General features: G+C 36.6%; 1 protein-coding gene across 2 annotated transcripts in view; it reads left to right on the plus strand.

Annotated features, from left to right (window-relative positions):
* Nucleotides 1-26,024, plus strand: part of CAMKMT (calmodulin-lysine N-methyltransferase) — a 249,437-nt gene that overhangs the window by 183,958 nt on the left and 39,455 nt on the right. For both annotated transcript variants that reach the window (XM_042051660.1, XM_042051662.1), the window contains exons 8-10: nucleotides 12,669-12,743; nucleotides 19,805-19,868; nucleotides 25,660-25,791. In XM_042051660.1, coding sequence (XP_041907594.1) covers nucleotides 12,669-12,743; nucleotides 19,805-19,868; nucleotides 25,660-25,791 — 271 coding nt within the window. The remainder of the gene's footprint in view (nucleotides 1-12,668; nucleotides 12,744-19,804; nucleotides 19,869-25,659; nucleotides 25,792-26,024) is intronic.

Below are 26,024 nucleotides of genomic sequence, written 5' to 3' on the forward strand. Positions count from 1 at the left end.
AATTATGGTAAGTACTATATGAAAATATAAGACTCATTATAATAAATGCTTGCTTTTTAATTCTACATTCTTAAGGCTTTTGCAGATTCATTGTAACAGTATAAAGTTTTATAAAATAAGTATTCAAATGACTCTGTAATGGATTGATCAGTCCTTCAGATTCAGTAATGACTTGTGACACAGCAACAAAGTGATATGATCCCTTCTTAATGCCTTGAAGGAACTAAAAGGATGATGTAAAGTCTGAAATATTACTGTAAGCTTGATTCACTTTTCCTGCTAATGAAAACCTTAGTTACATAATGGTTATGGGGAGAAAAAAAAGGAGGAAAAAAACCCACAAGAAAATGAAGAAAAGATAGTGTTTTGGAGGGCAGAATGCAACACTGGCATGCAAAGTGGCATTCAGTGACTTCTTTTATATTGATCAGATCTTGCAGGTAAATGAATATAGTGATGTAGGTAAGTGACTTTCTGAGCATCAATTTAATCTGGAGAAGGTGTGGTTTTTCCTTTAGACAGTGTCCAGTATTGCAGCTTCACAGTGGGCAGTGCAAAGTTCAAAGATTCTTTCCATATGGAAGATAATTCGGAATAGACGCTTCTCACAGCACCTTCGTCTTATGTCAGGATCTCGCACTCTTTTCCTTGCACAGGAGCAGAAATTATGAGAGTCAGTTTGTGACTGCTCTGGATATTTAAGTCTATGCTTGGAAAATATGCCAAAACCTGTACGGAACAAAAAGGAACAATCTGGTATCAGCCAAGACAAGTCAGATTAAGACAATCTGCCATACATTTATTTATTTAGATGTGTACAAAATGCAGTAAATGAGCACTTATGTAGCCCTCTGCCAACTCTTAATTATTGTTTAAAAATACGGTAATGTAAGCCAAACTGGCAGTTTGTCATATTATGTTTTATAATGTAATAATAGACATTTAGTAAACAGTTTACTTTGCAGTGGATATAAAATTCTATTTTATTTTTATTTTTCATGAATATGCCTAGGATTTCTCACTTATGTTTACTAGAAATAGGTACAGTAATACCATCAAGTTACTAGTAATGTCTTGCCGTAGTGAAGGGTATTAATACCATGTATGGGTTTAACAATTTTATTTTTGTCACAGTTCAAAAATTATGCATGAATCGTATTTTTTACCCTATAACTTAGCATGTGATCTATCCTGACAGCGTTCTTTGTACTATCAGCTGTTACTGGTTTGACATGCATTATATCATTGTTTTAACAGGTCCACCAATCAATAAATTAGCAATAACAAAGTCAAGGAATCCTTGCTCTTTATCTTCTATTTGTTTTAGTGGGTAAATCTTCCTGAAACATCTGTTTGGGTAGTAGAAGTTTGAAAAATCGGTGTTATTACAAATGTCATGATGGAAAAACTTTACTGAAGGCCTGCAATATATCCTGCAGGTTAACAGACTCAGTCTGTCCTCTGACTAGGGAATTTGTTCTTCCTTCAGATTCCCTTGTCCAAGAATGTGGAAATCTGTTAAGAACAAAAGTTGTGTTCTAATTGCTGACATGGGACCTGTGGAGTTTTAGCTGTGGGCAAGTCTATTGTTTTGCTAAGAGTTGCCTCAGAGAGATTACTTTTCACATGAGGATGTAAACAAGGACATGTAATACCAAGCCAGTAAGAGAAATGCTTGTGGCTGTGCACCCTTTGGTTTGATTAGTAATAGTGTATCATATACTCTTTATTCATTCCACATTCATGTTGACAGCCTACATCAAGAATGAATAACCATGTAACCAAAAGGGAAAATTCCTTCTGCTTAAAGACTAACAGAGAGGTTATAATTTTATCCAAGATTTTAGTGTTCCTTACCAATGTAATGCAATTACAAGCATCCAGAACTAAATCCATAATGAAAAAAAGTCTTTCAAAATACTAAATGACATCAAGCATAACAGTGGATGAGGTCTCAATGATAGAGCACTGAGCTATATTGTCCTGATTCTGTTCTTGTATTAGTTGCCTCTTTATAATTGCAAAGTGAATATTTTACCTTACTGCAATGTTCTTCAAATATGTCAACTTCATAACCTTCCTGATATCAGCTGGTCATGTAGCAGGTTCCATCAATATGGAACAGACTTAATAAAGACTCTGTCTCTTGTTTCATTTGTCAAAATGTCCTGAGTGTTGGTAAATTCAAACTTTCAGAGAACATTTTATTGAATTCGCTGTGTTTGTCACCTTAGCAACCCTAAAGGAATCCCTTTCTTCCAACTACTTTTCCTGTCTCCTCAAGTAACACTCTTGCATGACAGCATCTGTTGGTAAGGAGGAAGCTGCCAAAAGGAACATTTCCTGCTCTTCGGTTAGGAAGAAATGGCTGCTGCTTCCTGCTCACTTAATTTGATCACTTCATGTATAGTGGGAAGAATGGTTTGTGTGCTCATGTCCATTCTGAAGTTGTAGATCTTTATCACAGAAAACTCAGGTGCAAAGCATTCCACACCTCTGATCATACTTGCCCTGCTCTGTATCTTTTCCGGTTTCAATTTTTTTCACTATTTTTAGATGACTGTGATCAGTACTGCATTCAAAGTGTGCAAAAAAAGGTATATGTAGTGCAATAATTACACTTTTTGTTTCCTTTCTAAAAATGCCTAACAGTGATTTGCTTTTTTCACTGCAGTTGAGCGCAGAGCTAATAGTTTCATGACACTGTCTGTCACAACATCAGGAGCTTTCCAGTGATGGTCAGTTTGGACACCTTCATTTTCTATATCAAGTGAGAATTATTTTTTCCATTGTGCACTTTGCATTTATCCACACTGAATTTAATCTGTCATTTTATTGTCCAATTACTCAGTTTCATCCTTCTGGAATCCTACACAGTCTGCTCTTTTCCTTACTATCTTGAATGACTTCTTACCATCAGCAAACTTTGCCACCTCGGTGCTCATCTCTTGTAAACATTTTGAATAGAACATATCCCAGGGGAACTCTGCTGATTATGTCCCTCCACTGTGAGAATTGACCATTTGCTACTACCCTGTTCCCTGTCTTTTGTTCTATTATTTAACCATGTCAGGACTCTTCTTCATTGACAGTCTATTTTCCTAGAATGTTGATCGTGAGCGTCTTTGCCAATAGCTTTTTGGAATCAGAGGCAGGCTGTCTTACCCAGATGGCCCTTATCTGCATACTTGCTAATGCCTTTGAAGGGCTCATTTTCTAAAACACGACTTCCTTTTACAGAAGACATATCAATAAAGGCTTCTGAGGTGAAATGTCTTCAGTTTCTTCTACAGTGAAGTGAATATTTTGCACTGATGCAAAGAATTAATTTCACCTCTCTGAAATGTTCTTATCCTCTGTGAGTGCCCATTCTGTATCCCAATTATCAGCTGGCAGGAAGATTTAGCACAAAAGGAAGAGTTCCCTTATTTTTGCCCTTCAGGATTTTATTATTATATTTAATTTTGCAAGTTTGTGATTCTTTCTTCAGTTGGGTGCAACTTCAGATTTTGGAGGAATAATCAAATAATCTTTTATACCATTTAATTATACCAGCTGGCTTTCACAAACTTCCAAGCCTCTCCTATTTGTGTATTTCACACAGTTGTGTTGACTTAATTAAGCGTATTTTAAATTGCATGGTAGCTTTGTCTGTCTTCTTTATGAGGCCAGATAAGAATACATAAGGAGGAAAAATTCAAAAGCTTTGTAAAAAAATTTCTATGAGTTTGGAATAACAGGGAAAAAAGTAAGGTGTAAAAGTATCACATTGCATAATTTTAAATCATTCTTCCTCAGATCTTTGACTATTTCATGGTAGTCTCCTCTTAGCTTAAAAAAATTGCTCTTGGTAAAACTATTCCTCTTGTACTCTCTTGGGCTGCACAAAAAGATTAGAGGGAGAACACTGATACGAGCAGGTTTATATCATTCTTCCCAGGGCTTTAAAGGAAAATTTGCTTGAGATGTTAGAGTCAAAGATTATTTGTTCCATTCCTTTTTCGTATCCATCATTTCAGCCACCTTCTATATTATTTCCTGGTTTATGTTGTTACCACTGTACCTTTGTCTACCCTTCCTTGTCTAACTTGTCTCTACATTAGTAGGCAGTCATCAAGTCATCACACACTTTCAGTAGGTTCTCTCCTTCACAGGCACTCTGGACTAATCTTTGCCATGAAAAAGCTTTAAATTTTGACAAAATTATGTTTACAGTGTTGTCTTTGTTTATTTCATTAATACTCAGTTAATAGTTATTCAGACATTAACCAAGGATACTGAAAATGGATGAGGTTCAGGAAAGGGGCAGAAGAATGAATCAGGGTTTGGAAATGAGAGAGTTAAAGAGCTCCATTTACTTGTCAAAGAAATTACTTGATTGTTAAGAAATGAATTGATTTTGATCTGAAAGTCTCATATGAAGAAAAAAAAATCTTTAATAGAAGATCGGTCTTTAATCTAGTTTACAAGTACCTAACAAGATATAGAAATTGAAGCTAGGCAAATTCAGTCTAGAAAAAAAATGAGATTTGACAGAATGGTAGTACATTAGAACATCTTTCCATGGGGAGTGATAGTTTCTTAAGCAGTGAATGTGTTTGAATCTTTCTGAAACACGTGTTAATTTCCTGAGATATATGGGCTTGATACAGAAATTTGAAATCTTGGATGTGTATTGTGGTCCCTTCTGCCCTGAGAATTGAAACACCTGTGAACTACATCATCTCTGCTGTTTTTAATTCTTCCTCCATTTGGTCCTTCTGGACCTGCCTTGTTCACGTCACATTCTTGGGTTTTTTTCTTCTGATTGCCTTGATTATCCTCCCCATGGGTAGATTATTTTCCATAGAGCAAGAGGCTTCTTTTCCTTCATGTTTTTGCACAGGTCTGATCCTATCAGTACAGTGGTGTCCTATGCGCTTATGCTGTCTTGCACTTTGAAATTGTGTGGGTTTTTTATACTGTATCATTCTGAATTAGAATTTGAGAACCATCAATTTTTTTTTTCAAATGTACTGCGTGGCACTGGCTAAAAACAGTAGTCAGTTTCCAAATAAAGGCTGATTTAGATTGTAGGGATGTAGAGGAGGAATGTGAAAAGGCAAATTCACAAACACAACTGGTGATTTTTTATTAATATCTTTTTCATACAAGATATTCTCACTTCTTTTAAATAAATAGCCACACTTTTGCTGAATGTTGGCTTGTGATGTGTCTACAAAATGAAAAAAAATATTCTACAACAGTTGTATTTACATGCAGTGCATTAATTATGTCCCAAAAACTTAGTAGCTTTTGATACACAGCAAATGTGTGTTAGGACTGTTAGTTTTGAAGACAAAGCTGTAATGTTCCCATCTGAATTTTAGCAAAATATGTTGTACAAAATAAGAGAGAGAAAATATGTTCTTAGAATAAGGAATAAGGCACGTATGTAACTTAATAATACACTTTTAAAAAGGAACTTTTAGGCAGGAAAACCTAGATAGGATCATGGAATCATAGAATATCTAAGTTTGAAGAGGCCCATAGTTGGGTGCGGTGATTTTTTTCTTCTTTCATATTACCATGTTAATGTGTTGAGGTTTCATCATGAATTGTTGCACCAGATACTGTGTAAACACAGAGCAAAAAGGCAGCTTGTGTTAGAAAATCTGTGACCTAAGACCAGAGATAGATATGGTGAGGAAGGATAATAAGGATAACTGAAGTCAGCATGAGAGGCAGAGTTGGAGGCACAAGAGCCTCTTTTCAGTTTTTGAAGGTGCTATTTTAAAGGACAGTTTCAAGGACAATGGAGTGAGTTTGTGAATGTTATGGATAAAGTAGCAGAAGAAAATTGTACAGGTGCTTGCTTGAAAAGTTAAGTGGAAGATGTAGACTGACATTAGGGCTGATTAAAGAAGGGACTTGTTCTTTCAATATTGAATGAGAGATGAAAAATAGGGAAGTGAACTGTTGTGAAGCATTTGGAAACGACAACTTGCAACTTACCTGGAGGAGTACAGAGAAAGATGACAAGATCAGGGTTGTAGGCAAGAAAAACAACCTTTACAGCAGCCTGCTGAATAAATATTAATATGGCAAGCTGTCCCAGATTGAGACAAATTTAGAGGAACGTCCGAATTTGAACGTCCTCTGATAGAGTGCAGGTTACAGCCATCCCTCCCCCACTGGGTTTGGGAAGAAAAAAATTTTCTTGGAGGAAAGTGAAAGGGAAAAAAACTATTTATTTAACAGACACAATGCACAATGGGAAAAGAATAATGCTAAATAATGAAAGCTCTCGCTGTGGAGAGAAACCTGGGAAGATGTCAGTCCTTTCTGTGGGTGTGGTCTCTCTCTCTTTTCTCTGGAGCTGGGTCCAACGTAGGCCCCTCCAGGCCTCAGTGGAAAGCTCTCCCAGTGAGTTCTGGTGTTCTCAACAGTTCCAGAAGAGAAGAAGAAGAAGATGAAGTCCCAGGGAAACAAAGGAGTTTAACTCTCCATCTCTTCTGAGAAAAGGAGCCAAGAGCTGGGAAAAGACGGAAGGTGCTTTTCTCTGCTCTTCAGGAGCAGCAGCTGCTATCTCTGTGTCCTTGGAGTACAAGCTGCTTTGAAAAGTTTGTCTGGCTTTTTTTCTTTCTTTTGCACCCAGTTTTAAAGGCACAGAAAGGCACAGGAATCATGTCTGGGCATAGAGCAGCGATAGGGGATACACATCATAAAGTCACCCCAAGACACAAGCTTGCATTTTCCAAGAGCAGAGGGAATAGTATTGTGATGTTTAGATGTAAGTGATGATGACATGGTCAAGAGGTTGAGTGGATTGGGTAAGAAACCTCTTAGAGATACTATGAAGAGAGAATAAGAGGCAAAGCTGAGTTATGCAGATACAGAGAAAGCTTAGTCTAAGCTAAGCCTAGATTACAGGCTAGAATTAATGGTTATATCCAAAGGGATCCATAAAATGTGGTTACAATGCTTTCTGGTACTTTAGATGCAATGAGCTTCTCACTCACTGAGGCTCTGAAGAATACTGAATTAAGGGTCTGTATGCACAGTATGAAGTAGAGAAATGAGTAGGTTTTTAGCTTTTATGGATGAGATAGCCCAGAAACGAAGTTCAGAGGAAGAAAAGGTTGAGGTAGAACATTGTGAAATTATCACAAATGTGGGAAATGTTTGAAGATAATCTTGAGAAGAGAACATTTTAAAAATTGTAAGGCAATTAAAAGAACCCAAGCAGAAAACAGTGGAATTTAGAAAAGAGCAAGATTTTATTTGGTTTAAGAGAGAAGAAATGTCCAGGAGGACAAAGGGCAGATATTAAGCCTAGCTGAGAAAAATCATTGACAAGAGCAGGTAAGTGACATGGAAGTTACCGAAACCTGCAAGGACATTGTTAGAAGAATGTGTCCATTGGCAATTGTAAATATCACATTAGAGATGCTTAGAAATCTAAGAGGAAAGGGAAAATGGTTGTACCTGTAATTGAAAGCTTAACTTTGGTCCCTTCAAACCAGATATGCACTGTAGGGAATGAGATAATGGATAAGAATACAAAGCAAAGTGAAGCAGTGAAAGTAAGAAAGGCAGAAGGTGAAGGAAGGCGGAGAAATAAGAGCAGCCTTGTGAGAATATAATAAGAAGGATGGGGAAATTATAGTAGGCAAATTTGCAAGATTCCTCAGAGGAGTTGTAATGATAGGTGTACACATTGCCACTATCACTAGATTAAAATCCATCTTCTTAATCTTTATACAAAACTAAGGAATCTCAAACTGAGATCAAGGTGCAGAGAAACATCCTGATGATGCCTTTTGTTAATGTGTTAATGAACTTGGTTTCTTAATGTCATAGAAAAAGTCATATAAGCCTCCAGACAAAATCTTTTACCTGAACCTGTATACTTTCCAATGATAATGCTTTTCAAAGATTGAAACTTAAATTAAAATATGAAAAGAAGAGGTGGGTAGATAGGGATTCTTGGTAGCTGTTCATCTGCTAATTGGGACTATTTTTTTAATCCTTATTAAAACTACTAATGCATTCTGAAGCAAGTAAGGCTTTTGTGTCTTTTGTCCTTTTTTCTAATTTTGAATTTTTGTCTTTATCTGCACAACTACTTATCTGCTAATTTGAGAGCTACTCTAGCTTGTGCCATTCATCACAAGAACATCTTAGAGGGTCTTGGAAATGTTTCAAATTTTAACAATCAGAGACTTAACCTGTTTTTTCTCATATAAGTTACCTGCCTAGACACACTAGGAAGACAAACACTGAATAACAGAAGTTGAATAATAATAGTAATGAAGAATTTTGCATGAGAAATAAAACCTGGTAAAATCAGGTCTTTTGTTGTAGATTGCTGAGATACTTTACTAGTGTAAGGAAAAGAGTGTCGACATTTGTCAGGCTATCCTCCATAAATTAGAGTAACTGTACAGGGGAAGCCTTGGCTGCTGTAACTATCCCTTCAACATTAGCTATTTATGATGGGGGTGTTTTTTCTGTAATACATGGGGCTATATTTTTGTATTTTAAGTCTCGTATTTTCTTACTTGAGCTTTATGTTCTATTATCATAATTCTTATGTCCTAACCTGATCACATTTTCTGGCTTACTTGTCAGTTGAAAAGGGGGGAAAAGGAAGAATTCCTTTGATTGTTTGTGTTGTGTGTTGTTCGGGGGGTTTTTTTAATGAATTTGTTTCAGAATTCTTCAGAATGGTAGAAGGTTGACAGCCTAGGGAACTAAAGCATCAGTACATCTTTTCTCAGACTACTTTAACAGTATGCTTTACCCCTGACCTGGAGAAGCCACCTCTGCATGTGAGAGAATGGTTCATTTTCCATAGCTCGTTGAGTCCTTGTCCTTTTCGCTAGGACTACCATCAAGATTGCTAATTATAGTAATAGGTTTGTGACATGGGTACTTTTCCTCTGAAAACTGGTCAAATTCATTTGATACAGGCCATAAGTCGGCCATTAGTGGGTACCAGGTTTCAGCCACCATCGCTTTAACCTAAGTAGTAGTTGAACAGTGAGGGAGTGTCTTTCTCTTGCATCGTTTCATTTTTAATGTTCTTCTTGTAGCCAAAAAGAGCTCCCAACTGTTTTATATTTCCATTGCCTCTCGGACCCTCTTCTGCTGAAATTCAGTTGCCTATTTTCAGTTGTAAGAAACTAAACCTGCATGAGTTAAATAAGCCAGTACAAAATAATGTTGAGTGGGCTTTACACAGCCTTAAACATGTTGGTTTGTTGGTTTGGTTGGGTTTTTTTACAAAAAAATGTACTGAAGGTGTGGCTTGGACAGAAAAATAGAGTAAAGCCCATTTCTCAAATTTACTATGTAATTTCAGTTCTTAGTACTGTAGCACCTTCCCTCAAAAGAAAGGCATACAAATATTATTGCTTCAAAACTTACTGTGCTGGAAGAAAAGTGACTTTAGAAAAAATGTGGCTTATGTAAACGAATTTATTATCACTGGAAAGGAACAAGAGGAAAATACTAACTAGACTTGCATTTTCTTCATGTTCGCACTGAACATGATACTGGCAATTTAAGAGACTTTTTGTGGTGTGGTATTTTTACACTTATTTGTACTTTTTTAAAGGAAATTTCATAAAAACTGAGATTTTCAGATTTCCATTGCCACCACTTTTCTGGATTTCCTAGCAGTGATTTTTTTTTTTTAATGGAAATGCAATCAGCCCTTACTTCATGGTGCCTTCAGTATTTCTTTCAGGTCTGACCACTAAGTCCGAGAGTCGCATCCTCAGTAATCCGTGAAAAAATTCTTTTTCCTCACCCCCTTACTACATATAGATACATGCATTTAGCTACATGTCTTTACCTTTTTCAGGAATGTTTTGCAATATCAGTGGATTTTTTTGTACTTTACAGTCAGGAATTGCATTTGGATTACAATTTTTTTTTTTTGATAATTGATAGTATTTATATAAGTCTGATTCACTGCTTTCATTAGCACTAGAACTCAGAATAGCTGATTCTGAACCAGGCTGATTCTGACATCAGTGTTGATGACAGAATAGTGCCGACTCTGAAGAGAATTTATTCTGGTTCCTGGATATGCAGACACATGTCTGCTTTGCAGGTGCAGATGTTTGACTGCAGCTCCTGCAGATCTGTGGAAGCAGGTAACAGTGTAGACAGGGTAGCCCTGAGCTAGCTACTGAAACTGTTTTGGAGGTTGCAGCCAGTACTGCATTTGACATCCCTGGCTGTGCCTCCCTTACTAGTCACGCTTGCATTTAGCTAAAGATAGCATGGATAAATACATATAGCCTATAGTTCCATCTCTCCCACCAGTGTGCATACATCCTGAGTCAGACCAGGATGAGTCCCACTAGTGTTTATTTTTTTTACAAATTATATTTCGTTTACATGGTGATTTCCCTGCAGGAATAAAGATTTTCCTGTACTTTTGGAAAATTTATGGCAAAGTTTGTTTAAAATTTGTAAATTTGTCATTGGCCTTTGCATAATTATGCTATCTTCATGAATGCGGCTGTACTGAAGCTAGAGATCAAAAGCAGCCCTTGTAGTAGATCAGAAAAAGGGAGAAAGATTGGCTTATGGCTGGATGTGCGGCCCTTAGCTCACTCCTTCTAACAATACAGATCCCAGTCATGTTGCACCACTGCTCATGCTCCTGGTAACTCGTCAATTCCATGTTTTGTTCAGCACTTTAGTTTATGAGCTTTTATCTCCCCACACAAACTCCTCTGTGCCTACAGTAGGTGTGCACAGAAAATGCTGTGTTTTGAGTGCCCAGCAGAAACCTGACAGTAACATGAGGGAGGGTGGTTGGGTTTTGGTTTTGGTTTTTTTTGCAGGAGGAGACACCTGTGCTGCCTTCCCAACTGCATGTGTGAAGTATAGTAAATATATAGGTTAAAAAAATCATAATTCAAATCTCTATAGTGGTACTGATCAGATCTCTGTTTCTGTAGCAATGAGAACCAAAGGTGGCCTCTTAAGGCTCACAGTTCTTCTACCAATTTCCAGTTCTGCTTCAGGATTCTTAAAGTATTAGAGTGCGTGCTTTAAACCCACAAAACTTACCTTTACCTAATTTTCACCATTCTAACCTAAGTTTCCACGGAAACAGGGTTGAAAAAGCCGCTGGTAGCCAGCAGGCAGTCAGCAGCTGAGAGTGAGAACTCTCCTTTGTCACTTTCCACTACTGGATGCCTGCTGCGTGCCAGTGTGCAAAGCTACCTAGGCTTCTAAAATCTGTATTACTTTCAATTTGAGGGGGAAAAATTAAATTAATCTACTCTTTTCTGTCTTTGGATTGTCACAGTAAATTCCAGGAGGGCAAATGGGCTGATGAGTCATGATCTCTTCAGCTACATTGAGCCCCACAAAATCAAAGCTTTCCCAACCAACTGGGCCTTTCCTTTCGGAATTTCCATATTTTAAAAGCACTCTGTCTCAAATTTTGTGTCTGTGCATATGTACATGCATATTGTGGTACCTTAATTCTTTATGGCCTTGTACCTATTTATCTACATATTTACAAGCCTTTTTTGCATACAGTATAGTCAGTGTACAAAATTCCCTTTTTTCTCGTATACTTCAGGAACATTTCTGAATGAACACATTATACACTGATCCTCGGTTAAATATTAGGAATAGGATGTGAATGGAGATGGCTTTTAACCAGAAGTAGATTATAGCTGCGGGAAGACTAAAGGGTCTATTTGGTCAAGACTCATACAAAACTGAGATAAGCATGCACAACCTGACAAGATCAGATTAGACCCTTCCCCCACAAGTGCTTTTGCCATAAATATTTATCTACTTTCTATTATAAATAACCAGGAAATGAAAAAGGATAGATTCCTTTTTTTAAAATAGCTTAGAAATAGAAATGCAGCTTCAAATGTTCGGGGTAATGATATTTAAAGTATGCAGTAAATTCCAATACTAGTTGCTGTTTTTTAGATGGGAGTAAAGTACTGAAATTCCTTGTGGCAGCTACATAAATCGGCAGCATTTATAAACAAAGAAGAACTTTGTACATATGTGAATTTTTGCCTACTACTGGGTATCTTAGAATTAAATAGCTTATCACCTATGAGAGAATAGGTGTTGACAGAGTCAGCACTGCTGTATTTTTTTTAAGCTTGCCGGAGGCAACATGGCTGGTATTGAAGTTAAGCTTGGCATTTTTTCACCCTGTCTCGCCTCCCTCCAGCCCAAGTGAATGCTCACTTCATCAATGAGGAACACAACTGAATTGCCTGCCAGATGTAACAGAGGTCCATGAATTCACATCTATTCTGCAGATTTGTGCTTCATTCAGATTGTCGATACTTTGACTTCACTTCCTCATGCAGTAATGTTATGGTGTAAGAATCTGAAGCTGTGCATGTGCCACTAATTCAGAAAGGCATATTTATTGGTGATCCACTCATCAGAACCTGAGTGGATTGCCTTTCTGTTGTAAAGAAAAGCAGTTCTTTAGCTTTGAGATTTAAAACCTTGAAAATGTACAGAATAAGATTTTTACATTCATTTTTGAAAGTAACGACTTTGCACTTTTTAAAACACTTCTGTGTCACATAAGAATAATATTAAAACTTTAAAAATCTCAAGATGAAAAATGTAAGTCCTTTTTTCTTTTCTTTTTTTAAAATCTTTTTTTCCTCTAGCATTTTACGATGGGATAATGAGACAGATGTCTCTCAACTGGAAGGACATTTTGACATTGTTATGTGTGCTGACTGGTAAGTACATAAAAATCATAAAACTCATGTTAGAAAAATAGCTTTGCTGGAGTAATTGTACTGTGCTGCTTGCTGATGGCTAAGCAAAGTCAACAAATGAAGCACAAAGCCACCTTAACCTCAACAAATTAATATTCATCTCCATGTGACAGTTATAAGGTAGTCTTCTATCACACAGTAACTTCTACCACATTATTTCCCAAAGATTGATTTTGAGAAGCATTTCCATTTTCTGGAATTGCCTCTGTTTCATGCTTGACGTATCAGTAAATGGACGACTTAGGCAAATTGCAAATAATTATGGCTCAGTGAGGAACAGTCTGGAGAAAAGGGAGTTTATCAACACAAACAGCTCAATTAGCTTACTTCTTAGGAAAGATCTGACTATTGATATAAGGGGATATATTTTTGCTCCCTGGAAAATCTTTCCAAGGAAAAAGAGATTTTCAAACCCTTTTTTCCACCCCCACCACATTCTGTTCCTTAAATGTATTTGACATCAATATTTGGAGGTATAGGCTTTATATTATTTACACAGACACATGTTAATTACAAGATAATTCACAGTAAGAAAAATAACAGTACAGCACTTAATTTATGGAAAGGTAGATACATGTAGCACTATGGTATCTTGTTTAATAATTTATGCAAATAGATTTGATTATTGACACAACCCTTTTCTGATACTGCATTTGTGGGATTGTGCTGTGCTGTATTTGCTGCATGCTAGCTTTAAAAATGGTACATTATTAATTATTTGTGCTATATAAATGTAGACAGTGTAAAAAGAGCTGTGCAAATTTTATTTAGGAGAGTAGATATTTTTAAACCAATCTGTCTTTCCTTCATGGATATTTGCTCTTGACCCATTAAATGTCCAAAACAAAAAAAAAAAGCTGTTTGTCTTTTGTGGCACGTAACTGTTGTGAGAGACCAAATTCTGAAAGCAGAGACTTCCTAGGACTGCTTAGTTTGGCAAATTTATGTACCTTACCTAGAAATAGTTAAAGGAAAAGGCAAAGGGAAGTACAAAGCTGTCTATTGTCTTTTTAAACAATGTTCTTTTTAAATGTCTTCTTATATTCCTCTAAAGCTTTTGTTTTTATTTCATGTTTTGCTATTTAAGCAAACTCTTCTTATTTCACAAAGCTATTGGTTTTATACAGCTCTGGAGAAAATGTGTTTAGTGATCTTTTTTGCCTTTTTCTGACACCTATTTGTTGTCAGAATGCAACAGTGCTTTGTTTCTCTTAGCATTTAATTTCAGAAAAGTTCTTTGTTCCCAAAAAGGACAGAGAAGGGTTTCTAAGTAATCGCTGATAATGTGCCTCAGAGATGCATCATCTGATTAAAATAAGGAGCTAAACAGCACCATATGATTTCAGCAAGTAATTTAGTAAATGCCTTCCTCACCAAATATTAGAATGGATACTCCAGGTTTCATTGCACAGATGAAGTTAATGCTGGACCGGATTAGATCAGATTAAGTATGAAAGTCAGATCAGAGTGCTGGCGGACATGAGCAGGAGGGCAGCAGTCTTCTCGGAGGCTTAGACAAGGCTCACATATGGATGTTCTCCAGATTATGTGGGTGAAGCAAGGTCTTGCCAAGAGATTTAGAGTTAAATTTGTTCTTCACACAAATATCAAAACAACCTGGCTGTTCTGTCTCTTGTATTCTTGATACTCACACCATGTCATCCTATTTGTGCTGGGAGTACAGCAGAGTGGAGTAAGACTTAAGTTGTTTTTTTCAGTAATATTCTGGCCTAATACCCCTCCCAGTCTGTTTGGAAATAGTGTTAGGAAACAAAGAATCAGACATGACAGGTAAAATACATAATGCATTTGCAATCCCTGCATTTTGTACATTTATTTTGAAGCACTTAAGATGCAGGTAAGTGTATAAATATTTATGGATTTCTAAAAAATAAATAGAAATGTGCAGGTTAGTTTAAAGAATGTGGGTTTATTCACATATTATTTCTATTTTCTTATTGCAAGTGCCCATAGATATATGTATAGTTTAATAAACATGAAAATCCCTTTATTGTTTGTTTCTTTTAGAAATAATTCTTTTAGTTATGGACACTAGGTTTTCTGGTACATGAGAAGGCTGAGGGAAAAAATGTTCCATGCTTTATCAAACTCAAATCTTCTTTTCATTTTCATGTATTTCTCTTCAACAATATAGAATTGGTTTGAGGACTGTTGGCAGGATTTTTGCTCTCTGAATTTTTTGGGCTGCCACTGAAGAGGAAAAAAAAAGAATCTCTTTTCTTCTAGCTTCTCAGCTGAAACCTGAAGTATGCAGTGATAAAAACAGATAGAATAGATTACATTTAGTTTAACACCATCACATAGCTCATTGTCAGTCAATAAAATCTGAGATTAGAACAGAGAACTAGAAAGCAAAAAATCTGAGTTCAAATATTAGGTACATGGATAAATTTTTTTTTTAAGTATTTCCAGCAAGGGTGATATTGTCTGATTCTCTGAATAGCTAACCAGTGGTACTGCTTGATCCCATTTACATGAAAACAAGCTCTATTCATAAACATATTCCAAATCCACATGGAGATTCAAGTAAAAATGTACATGATTACAGCAAGCAGTGATATGTTTATATTCATATATTTACAGTCAGACTTTCATAAACCTTGTGTGCAGGAGTGGAAAATAAGTTATTTCCCAGAACAAACAGTCTATTAGTTAACAGCTAAATTTAGTAGCTCAACTGGATTATAAAATAAATAAGAGGCAAACTGTGAAAGCTAGTCATTATTTAACCATTCAGAATGTTGATAATAAAAATAGTTTCATGGTTCAGCAGTTCCAAAATAATTTTTTAAATGTCAACTATTAGATAGAAATAAGGAAAAAAAAATCATGATGAGGCTACACCTGGAAGAAGGATACAGTGAAAAAATACGGAAATAATGAAATCTTTAAAAACATATTCACACATCTCATGTTTTTCAGGGGAAATTTTAAGGCCAAATGAGGGCTGGCAGAATTTTTGACTTTCATTTGACCTATACCTGTGGATACAAAGTCAGACAGGTACTGGAATTGTGAGTTTGAATAGAGGAGGAGAAATCACAGGTGCCTGTATGGACAGGCCAAACCCAAGACTCTTCCAAAGCTCTTGAGGGCCTCAGATTTCTGATTATTTAAATATTGTACATGCTCTTCTTTACTGAGGAAAAAAATGCTGAGATTTTTAATCCAAGGAGAGAGTAAAGGCCAGTAGGACGGAGACAATAAAAAAACGTTATGTTTCACATTATTGTGAAGCAAGTTTTCACAAATAACTTGATGTAGAGGCAGTATAAGGTTTAGAACCCCGTATTGTTTTGGAAATGCGTAATATCCCACTTTATTTGCTTGGAATGATTCTGTTCTTAAAGTTTGGCACATGCATAAGTGTTCACATAACCGAGGCCAGGGGGAGCTATCCCACATTACTTTCACTGCTGAGATTTTTGAAGTCACGGGGAGTTGTGGCTTTGCCAGGAATGTAGAACTGAAAGTATTCTTTAAATACCTTAAAATATGTCAATTTTTTCTCCGTTAGTTTATTTCACTTATTATAAGGAGATCTTTTTGCAGGAATGCAGTAAGACCTCTGTCCTTCCATTTAAACTTGCTATTCATTTTAGGCCTGACTTCTGGCACACACTTTCAAGTGCATTGGAACCTGACAACATGGAAGAGTTTTTTTAGTTTATGTCACCCATGTAGTTGAAAGTGAACAAAAAAACAAATGACTCGATACATTAGACACTACATATGAATGTAATAATATCTGAAGTACACCTGTAAACTCAAGTCTTTTACCAATGGTGGAGCATGCAGAAAAAAAAAGTTTACCTCGTAGCCTATAAAATATGTCCCTTGTTGCGAGGCAGAAGATGAAAGGATATTAGCATGAAGCAAAATAAGAATCTACTTGGGTTTTTAAATTTGTTTCCTTGTGGCTTACTGTTACTTCTCTGCAGTTTTGGTATAAACTTTCATTTTGGCTTTAATGGTAATTTAAAATTTTAATAAAAGAGCAAGAGAGTAGAGGTAGCCATGTTGCCTCCCTGTTCATCCACATTTCACAGGTTAAGAGCATTGCCTAAACAAAGGCCAAATCATCAGCCGTGTTCTCACCTTTTGACTGCTGTGATTTGAAACTTCCTTGCTGACCCAAGAAAACCTTGCTATTCCTGTCCTGAGCTACATAAATATGAGATATTACCACTAAAGTAATGGCAAGCTTAAGCCAAATTTGAATTATGTGTGAGAGAACTGAGTGTGAATGGTTTGCAGCTTTGCATTATTTAATTTTACTGAGCTGTTCACAGAATCACAGAATTGTTATGGTTGGAAGGGACCTCTGGAGGTCATCCAGTCCAACCTGTCTGCCAAGGCAGGGTCACCCAGAGTAGGTGACATAGGAACTCACATGTTCTTCACATGTGAGGGACATTTTCAGTATGCTGTGGTAATATTTAGTCATACAATTCTACCAGTAAGAAAAACTGTGTGACTAAATCCCCTTGCGTGGGCCAAATCCTATGCTGTTCCTGTCTGCAGCACAGATTATCTAATGACTTCTTCAGGATTTTCCTCATTTAAGGCATTCCCCGACTCAGAGGGAGGATAGAGATGTTCCCTGGAGTCATTGCATTGCATTATATTAGCTTTGCTACCAGTCTTTTCTGCTCCTTCAGAGGACGTGGCTCACAGAGCAACAGTTTGGAAATCCCAGTATCAGAAACTATTTTCAGTTGGAGTAGGTCATGTTGCCAGGGACAGGCCTCTTGGAGGGCAGGACAACTTGGGGCAACTGTCTCAGGTTATCTGGGTTTCCTAAGCTGAGAGGGCTAAGAGTCTACTGTCCATGCCACCAAAATATCAGTTGGGGTTGGACAGAAAAAGTATTATTGAAATTGTCTAATCTAGCAGGTCATGTAACCATTTTAAGTTCTCAGACACTCAGTTTTTGGTAAACAAAGGTTTGTAGTTCTCATTGTAAAGGAACAAGATCGGTAGCAGCAGTTGTGTCCCTATCTCATTAAAAAAAAAAAGGAGAATGGTATTCAGGTCCATGAAAAGGGGATTTTAACATTGGTAAGCTGCCCCAAGATTGTATTTCCACTACACTGCTTTCAGTAATAAAAATATTATAAATGCACTTTTCATTCAGAATGTCCTTGTGTTCACACAGGATCCCAGGAAGTCTTAAATGTGTGCATGCTTGCGGTGTTTCATGTTGAAGAAAATTAATTACTTTTTGCTATTCTTTTGGGAGAGGAATCATGTATTCCACTTCTTCTGCAGGTGGCTAAGTTCCCAGTGAAGTAGTGCCTTATGACATCTATCTATATAGGGATCAATGTGAGGTGAATGTCATTAAAACACCCAAGCGACATCAGAGATAAGAGCTGCTTTTTCAACTAATTGAATTTCAGCACCCATCTTTTCAGTAAAGTTCTTCCAGTAAGATAAATCAAGGCTGAAGGGGAGTCATCATGTCGATTGCTCAAGTTTAAATTTTCTTGTAAGCCAGGCTATCAGGGAAGTTGTTAGCTAGTACTTCATATTCTTGAAGAGAAATTCAGAAGGTCGTACTTCTGTATTAAATGTTCTTCAACACATATATAGATACCCATTCTACCATATTTTCTCAACAGTGTGAGGTTCTACCAGTTTCTACTGATGAAATATGGTCACTTGCAAGTTTCATTTTGTTTTGTTCTGTTTTGACTGTTTGTTCCAGAACAGCAAAAATTCACAGCTCTTACATGGCTGCTTGATTCCATTACATATAATATAGTATTCTGCTTGGTAGCTGTGGAGTGTCCTTACTAAATATCCACACATCTTCCATTCTTGATGAAAGGCCTGTGGTTGGCAGACTACTTTTTTCTCTTCAGTGTTTCCATATATTCTTTATGTTCTTGCAGAACTTCAAACCTGGAAAAAGAATTTACCCACATCCCTTCAGAAAAGAATTTTGAGAATAAAAGGAAGAGGAGTATATAAAAAGCCCCTAGAGAATGGACAAAATGCCATGTAGTGTGAAACTTGAACTTGTCACAAGCTGGAAAGCAGTTTTATTGCAGAGAAAATGTGGGGGGAAGGAAAAAAAAGAAGAAAAAAAATCACATTATCTGTGGCCTGCTTGATAGAGTTTCTTATCTGAATCGCCAATATAAATGCATGGTAGTAAGGACTGAAAGGCATCAGTTGCTATCAGATGGTTGTTCACTAACCATTGTAAATGCACTCATCCACAGTAACTACATGTCCACAAATATCTAGTCAAGAGTGATTGGCACCCTGGTTGCCACTATTAGTATATACATTAAGGTACTGAGGGGCATGAAGAATGAATTATCCCCTCAAATCATGAGGTAATCACACCAAAATAGGGCTGAGCGTGTTGGCAACATTGCATGGGAAAATTGACTCTGCTGCTATCCTTGCGGGACCCATGCTGGAGATGAAGGATTGCACTCTTGAGAGATGACAACTCTGTACAATCTGGGCCATTGTATTTGAACAGCATTGGAGAGGAGGAGGTAGGGTCTTGTAAATCTTTATAGGGATAGATAGATATAGAAATATAACAAGTACGTATAACAGGTAAGAATTACTGTGAAGGTAGAAGGAAAAAAAATACCCTTAATAATAGCACCTGAAATACAATAGAAAACATTTTTAAAAACTCCATTCCCCTTGTATATAAAAACATGTAAAATGCTAACTTTTTATGTTGATTCTCATTTCTGGTACAGTATTATTTTAATAGCCAGCATGAAGGACTGGTAAATTTCAGCTATATAAAAAGCTGCTTCATGCTGATAATTTAGTTTTGGTTTAGATTGTATTTGTTTTTATGTATTTTTTCATGTTAAAAGTACCTGAACTGCATAGAAATGTAGAGCACAGTTTCTCTTTTACAGCATTGTGTAAACATATGTAATTAGCCTTGTACTTATCTGCATTAGTATCATTAGAATTGAAAACCCATTTTAATCTGGATTCTGTTCTCTTCTCAATGTCAGCCTGTTTCTGGACCGGTACAGAGCTAGCCTTGTTGATGCAATAAAGAGATTACTCCAACCCAGTGTAAGTATGTTTCTATTTTCTCCTGAACACTGGCTTCAGAATAATTAGTCTGTGCACAATGATTGAGAGAGTAATGGAATGGCAGGATTAATGTCATGTAATACTTTAATACTTATTATGTCCAACTTCAATTGAGTCTTCTAATCTATCAGATTCTTTCCTAATCATAAACTAGGAAACTTCTTATACTTGGCCTTCTGATAAGGAACACAGTGGGTAGTAAAATAAATGAAACCGCTTCAAAGATAGCGTCAGATTATTTTTATCAAAGCGTTTCTCAAGTATTTTCCTTTGATAATAATGTCTTCATATTAAAGTAAAATACGATATTGAAAGTTTTTATGTTGGCTTCTGTCATTTTTAATCCCTTCAATTGTAACCTTTGTCATTGTGTACTTATTTATTATGAAAGAATATCTTTTCCTTTTCATTTATGTTTATATAAATGAACAAATCCCTTATATGTATACTGTGGCTTAAAACATTTTTCCATAAAGTAAGCCCTGTGTTTACGTGTTTTATACCTTAGTAAATAATGAAATTATGCTCTTCATATAATGATTACATGTTCTGTATGAGTGTCACTCAGGAGATATTTTATCAATCTAAATCTATTAGGCTGTTTAAATCAGAGAGCCCTGAAAAAAAGACTGTTATATGGATATATAAAGTATATATATACAATCTTAAATATAAAAAAAAGGAATATATCAAAATAAGAAGAGGAGAAAAACAGTAAGTACTTGCTCTAAGTAGGATTTTGAAACAGGAATTTTATCTTTCGTGTTTAACATCCAGAACTTTCAATAAGGTATACTTTCCATTTCAAAACAAAAGTATTTCATGCTAGCAGTGCATTTCCAAACTTTATTTAAAATTTGTGGTGGACTTTTTGTACAAGAGATTTTCTCTGTAAAAGGAATAGAAGACCCAAACGTGCAAAGGCTTAAGAACCTGAGTCATTTTAGTCGTGTAAGTAATCCCATTCTTTGCTTAGAGTGATCAGGTTTCTATTCTTGGTTCTATCATAGACTTTCCTGAGTGACCTAAGGCAAGTTACTTAAAACTGAATTATTTTAATGAGCTGTGGGGCAAGGCTGCCAGGAAGACAGGAGAAATGTAGCCACCCTGAGGAAAAGGTTACCCAGGTATTTCTATCAGAGGCAGTAAGGAGAGGTTAAGTAGCTCCAGCTCAGAATGATGCATTCTGACTTTCACGATGTACCAACAGTTGTCAAAATGCAATCATTTTTGGGACCACAGGTGACCTGTAACACAAAGCAGATCCCAGTTAAAAAAACTACAAAAAGAATTTCTTTTTCAGCCCAGATCAATGTCAGCAACTGGTCCTTCAGGTATTCCCATGGGCCACTCTACTGGCTCCATGAAAGGACACTGGGGAAGAAGAGCATGAGTGGGAGGAGGAGAAGTGTATGAGAGGTGCCCTGGTAACTGTGGAATTGTTAGGCTGACTTTAAGCCAAAACTGGCCTGACTTGGTTTCTCTTTAACTTCTGTCAGCTAATTCAAATTTAGACCATGCCTTCGTATTTCAGGGTATATGAGCTATGCTCCTTTGTGAATGTAGATGGGGTAAAGGGAGATGGCTTTTTGGTGCCTGTCTTCCTAGTCGTGTTTGCCTCTGCACAGTGTGATTAATAGCATCATCTGTGTTAATAGCCAAGCACCTACTTGCTGTGCATTTTAGGCCATGGTTCCTACTTCTTAGCTGCAAAGCTAGCTTAAGAAATTCATGCTCCATGCAGGAATTTCTTTTGCAGAGTTTTGGACCCCTGTACAAACTGTATTTTTTAACAAAATTCAGTTGCCTAATCCACTTTATGATTGGCTATGTGGATGGATATCCAGTTATGGCATGGCCTTGCAAATTACTGTAATTTATAACTGAGAGGACAATAAAGTGTTGTCTAGGATGGGAGCTGGGAGTACAGACACCTTAAATGATCTCTCTTGTCCAAAAATGACATGTTCAGCAGAGATGCCTTCAAACATATGCCTTCATGGTTTGAAAGACCCAAATAAAATGTGGGCTCATTTCAGATCCCAACAGATGCAGTCACAAGTATGAAATAGTTACCAGTTTTCCTCTTCTTGTATAGCTCTAAGGATACCATCAAAGGACACTTTACTAAATGGCACTATACTTTGGCTTTTAAAGGACAAATAAATCAATAGTGAATTTATTTTCCAGTTGCAATAATTAAGAATAGTTTATGGGCATTAGTTTATGCCCAAGCTAAGGCATAAACTTTTTTTATTAAGTTTGCTCTCCTACATTAATTATTTTGTCTCAAATTTAGAACTTATATTTCCTTTTTGGCAGTACTTTGATAAAATTGACGCATCTAAATGCAAATTATCTTTCATATATAACTAGGATACAACTAGTTTAAAAGAGTCTGGGGAAAATAACAACCAACAATACCAGAAGAAAAAGTAGAGTAAACAGAAAATAACAGGTATCCTTGCAAAGCTGTCTTGAAGGAGAGATTCAGAACACATAGTCTATTCCTACTGTTAATTTAAAATTTATCTGTGGTATTTCCTTTTTCAGTAAGGATGTTATTTCTGGCTATTAGAATCTTTATGGCATAGAATTATGTGTTTTGGGTAGCATTTTGGCTTCCTTGAAACAGGACTCTGGTCATTTCAGTCATCTGATTCCCAGTATTGACCCCAGGACAGATGTATTGGCACAGGAAGAAATTCACAGAGATGGAAATGAGCAGCTCACAGAGTTACTGAGGACTGAAATTTCTATCTGAATTTGTCACAGAGGCAAATGTCACCTGTAAACCTATTCAAAGAATTAGGCATAGAAATATTACATCGAACAAATTTATCTTAAATGGCTATATTTTATTAGTCTCAATCTACTTGACTTGATTTACCAACATTTAGTTTTATTTTTTTATATCATTAAAAATTTACTTTTAATTTCAATCTCAGAATAAGGATTTGTTTGTTTGCATATTTCCCTAATCAAGAACAATTTTTTATCAAGGCTTTGATTCTTCTGTGGCCTATCCATTCAAAATCCCAATGAAGTCAATGGGATGCTATTGACCTGTGATTAGTACCAGCAAATAAGACCACATTTAGTAATGATTGATGAGTAAAGTTAGTCACGGTCACATCCAAAATGTGAATGACTGTCCCATTGTCTTACTGTAGCATTTTAGTGACACTTCAAACTAATACAACTGGCATTTTCCTCTGTGTTTTGTTCACAAGTTTACTGGAAGTATTTTTCCATCTGAGGAAAGACTATTTTGAATTTTAAACATCATCCTTTAAATGTCATCCTAGGAGACACTTTTGAATTAGAATTAAACTTGGAATAGTCCATCAAGAGTAGAATCAGGCCACTGGTCTAATTTATTTATTGTGCAGCAACCAAGGAATGAAAAACATTTTATAATTAGAAATGTGAATGCAGCCCCACAACTGGTTGCAGAATCACAGAGACTGGGCAGATGACAAAGAAGTGCTTTAAACCCAGATTGTGATAGACCAGAATTGACCACAGTACCTGTCCAGTTTTGAGGAGATTATTGTGGTATTAAGCTTTAATCATGATTTCTTGGTTTTTATCAGTGAGTGCAAGATCCACAGGTGTTTTAGATGTGCAGTAATGTCAACAGATGAACAGGTTTTTACACCAGCTAAGGAGCTGGCCAAAAATAACTGTGTAGTGATTTCCCTAAAAGCCATTCCCCTTTCTCAAAGTTATTTCAAGATTTCCTCTCTGGGTTTAAGACATATTTCGTACTGTTTTATTGTATTTCTCTTTCAAATTTAATTTAAAGTAGTCTTCAGAGAACATGAGAAGGAATGACTTCATGGAGTGCTGACTCCAAGTGTGTGAGCTCTGTTCCTCATCAGAGCTGCTGGATCAGTGGCCAGTGTAGGGCGTGTGGCCGCCAGCAGTCTCTGTTCACAAGGTTTAATCACACCTGAAGTCCCCATGTGAATTGTGTGATCAGTAAGCCCTGGGTAAGGGACATTTTTCCCATTACAGTGATCATGAAAATGAGGGTCTCCAGAGGAGTCTCATCCTTATTCCAGGAAGGGTTTGTGCAGAGCAACATTCTGGGGAGCGTGAGATGGCAGCAAGAGGAGCAGGATCCTCAGCTGAAGGCTCCCTTTGCTGCCCACTTCTGTCTGATGACATTAAAGCATGCCAAGGATGTGAGGGAACCGATTGTGAATTTCCTGTGTTTAATGTTTTTCATCCTGAGCTGAGCCTATATTCGGACCTAGCATTTACATAAGCAATTCCAGTGCCTTCGGTGGGAGTTACACCCCTTTGCACCTCCTATTTTGCCACAAAATTAAAGCTACAGCTACACAAATGAACAGAAGTTGAGTTGCTTCGGATATTGCCCTAAGACTCCTTTGTGCTTAAATTTCCCATGAGAAAGATGAGGGTAACAGTATTTTCCTATCTCACAGAGCTGTTGTGAGAATGAATACAGTGTTGTGGTGTTAATGGTTGGAATGTTTTAAGTACGAATTAGCACCATAGGTACTGACAGAGCATTTTTATTGCTGCCTCACTGTGCATTGTCTCGGTGTCCGTGTGCATGTGTGAGCACAGATTTGTTCTCTATTCTCTTCACTAAGTGTCTGTGTCAGCCCTGTAACTTTCCAGCATTCCTACTGAAACTCTCTGGGCTGATCACTCTTTTCCTGTGACTTACAGATTACGTTTTCTCAAGCTAAATTGACTTCCACAGCGTCTAATCCTTTACAACTTCTTCAGATCCCTAAAAATATTTTTTGTCTCTTTGCTTGATTACAGCACCTCACAAATTAATCTTAGCTCTCATTAACATAGAAGTTAAATACAGGAACTTACAGGAAACTTCGTGGCTCCCCCCAGTGTGATATGCTCTTGGCTGATATTAACCTTTGCTTACAGCTCTTCAACCACTTTTCATTCCATGTGACAGAACACAGTATTCAGCCAATTAGAATTAATTCTGCAAATAAGACTTCAGGAGATGCTCTATCAAGTTGGTTGGGTTTTGGGCAAGCACTTTGCACAGAGTGTCTAAAATCTATCAGTTCAAGGTACAGTCATTTTTGTTTTCTTAAATACAGAAGGATGAACAAAAAATTAGGTAATGGACCATAATGTATTGCCTGGGCATTATAAATGGCCTTATCATCTTGTGAGAACCAGAATTAGTATTCAGGAACATTAATTCTTGATTTAAATGCAATTTACCAATTTAAGGTCAAATTTAGTTGCACTGCTCAGGTAGTTTAAAATATCTTTGAAAAATTAACAATTGGGTCTGATTTGCCTCCCGTTTTGCCTTGTTTTATACTGTTGTAATTCCACTGACAGTGAATGGGAGGTACTCTTCTATGTGTGAGAGAGAAAAAAGATAATCATTATTTACAGTCTGTGCATGGTCATGAGCTAACAAATGGATTTTTCATTGAGTGTATGTTTTGTATGCTTTTTCTGTGTTTCATTTTGGTAATCCACAGACACCATTATTATATGAAAAAAAGCAGATGTATTGCAGTTGGCAGTTTTCTAAAGAAAATATTTATTTGTTACTTTCTAGATTGCATTTGTTTAATCACAGCAATCTTGCATATTTTGAACAAGTATTTGTGTTACCATATTTTAGTATTTTAACAAGAGAACAATTGACTTTTCCAACTCAAGCATATTAAAAGCTTAGTCAGGTGTATGCTATATCTGGTTCCCTTCCAGTTTTAAAAATGTATAAATTCTCTTTTTAACGTTCCAGGGAAAAGCAATGGTATTTGCTCCACTCCGAGGGAATACTTTAAACCAGTTTTGCAATCTAGCTGAAAAAGCTGGTTTCTCTATCCAAAGACATGAAAATTATGATGAACACATTTCGAACTTCCACTCCAAGGTTAGTTTTCTGCTTGTGTTAGATAACACTTTAATCCGCATTGCATTTTGAAGAGATCATGGTCCTTTTGGCAGGTAACCTAAATGTTTGATTAAAGTACTCCTTAGGTGTGCTGTTTCTGAACAGCTATTTTTGTATCTGATTATTTTGTGTGGTAGAGCCATCCTTTATCTCTGCACGTCTAGAAGAGTTTTGCAGAAGCATCTCCTGTTTACCCTTTTCATTCATAGAAG

The sequence above is a fragment of the Corvus kubaryi genome, unplaced genomic scaffold, assembly GCF_017639235.1.
Source record: "Corvus kubaryi isolate FWS band 111438036 unplaced genomic scaffold, C.kubaryi_AGA036_p1.0 76, whole genome shotgun sequence".
Taxonomy (NCBI): Eukaryota; Metazoa; Chordata; class Aves; order Passeriformes; family Corvidae; genus Corvus; species Corvus kubaryi.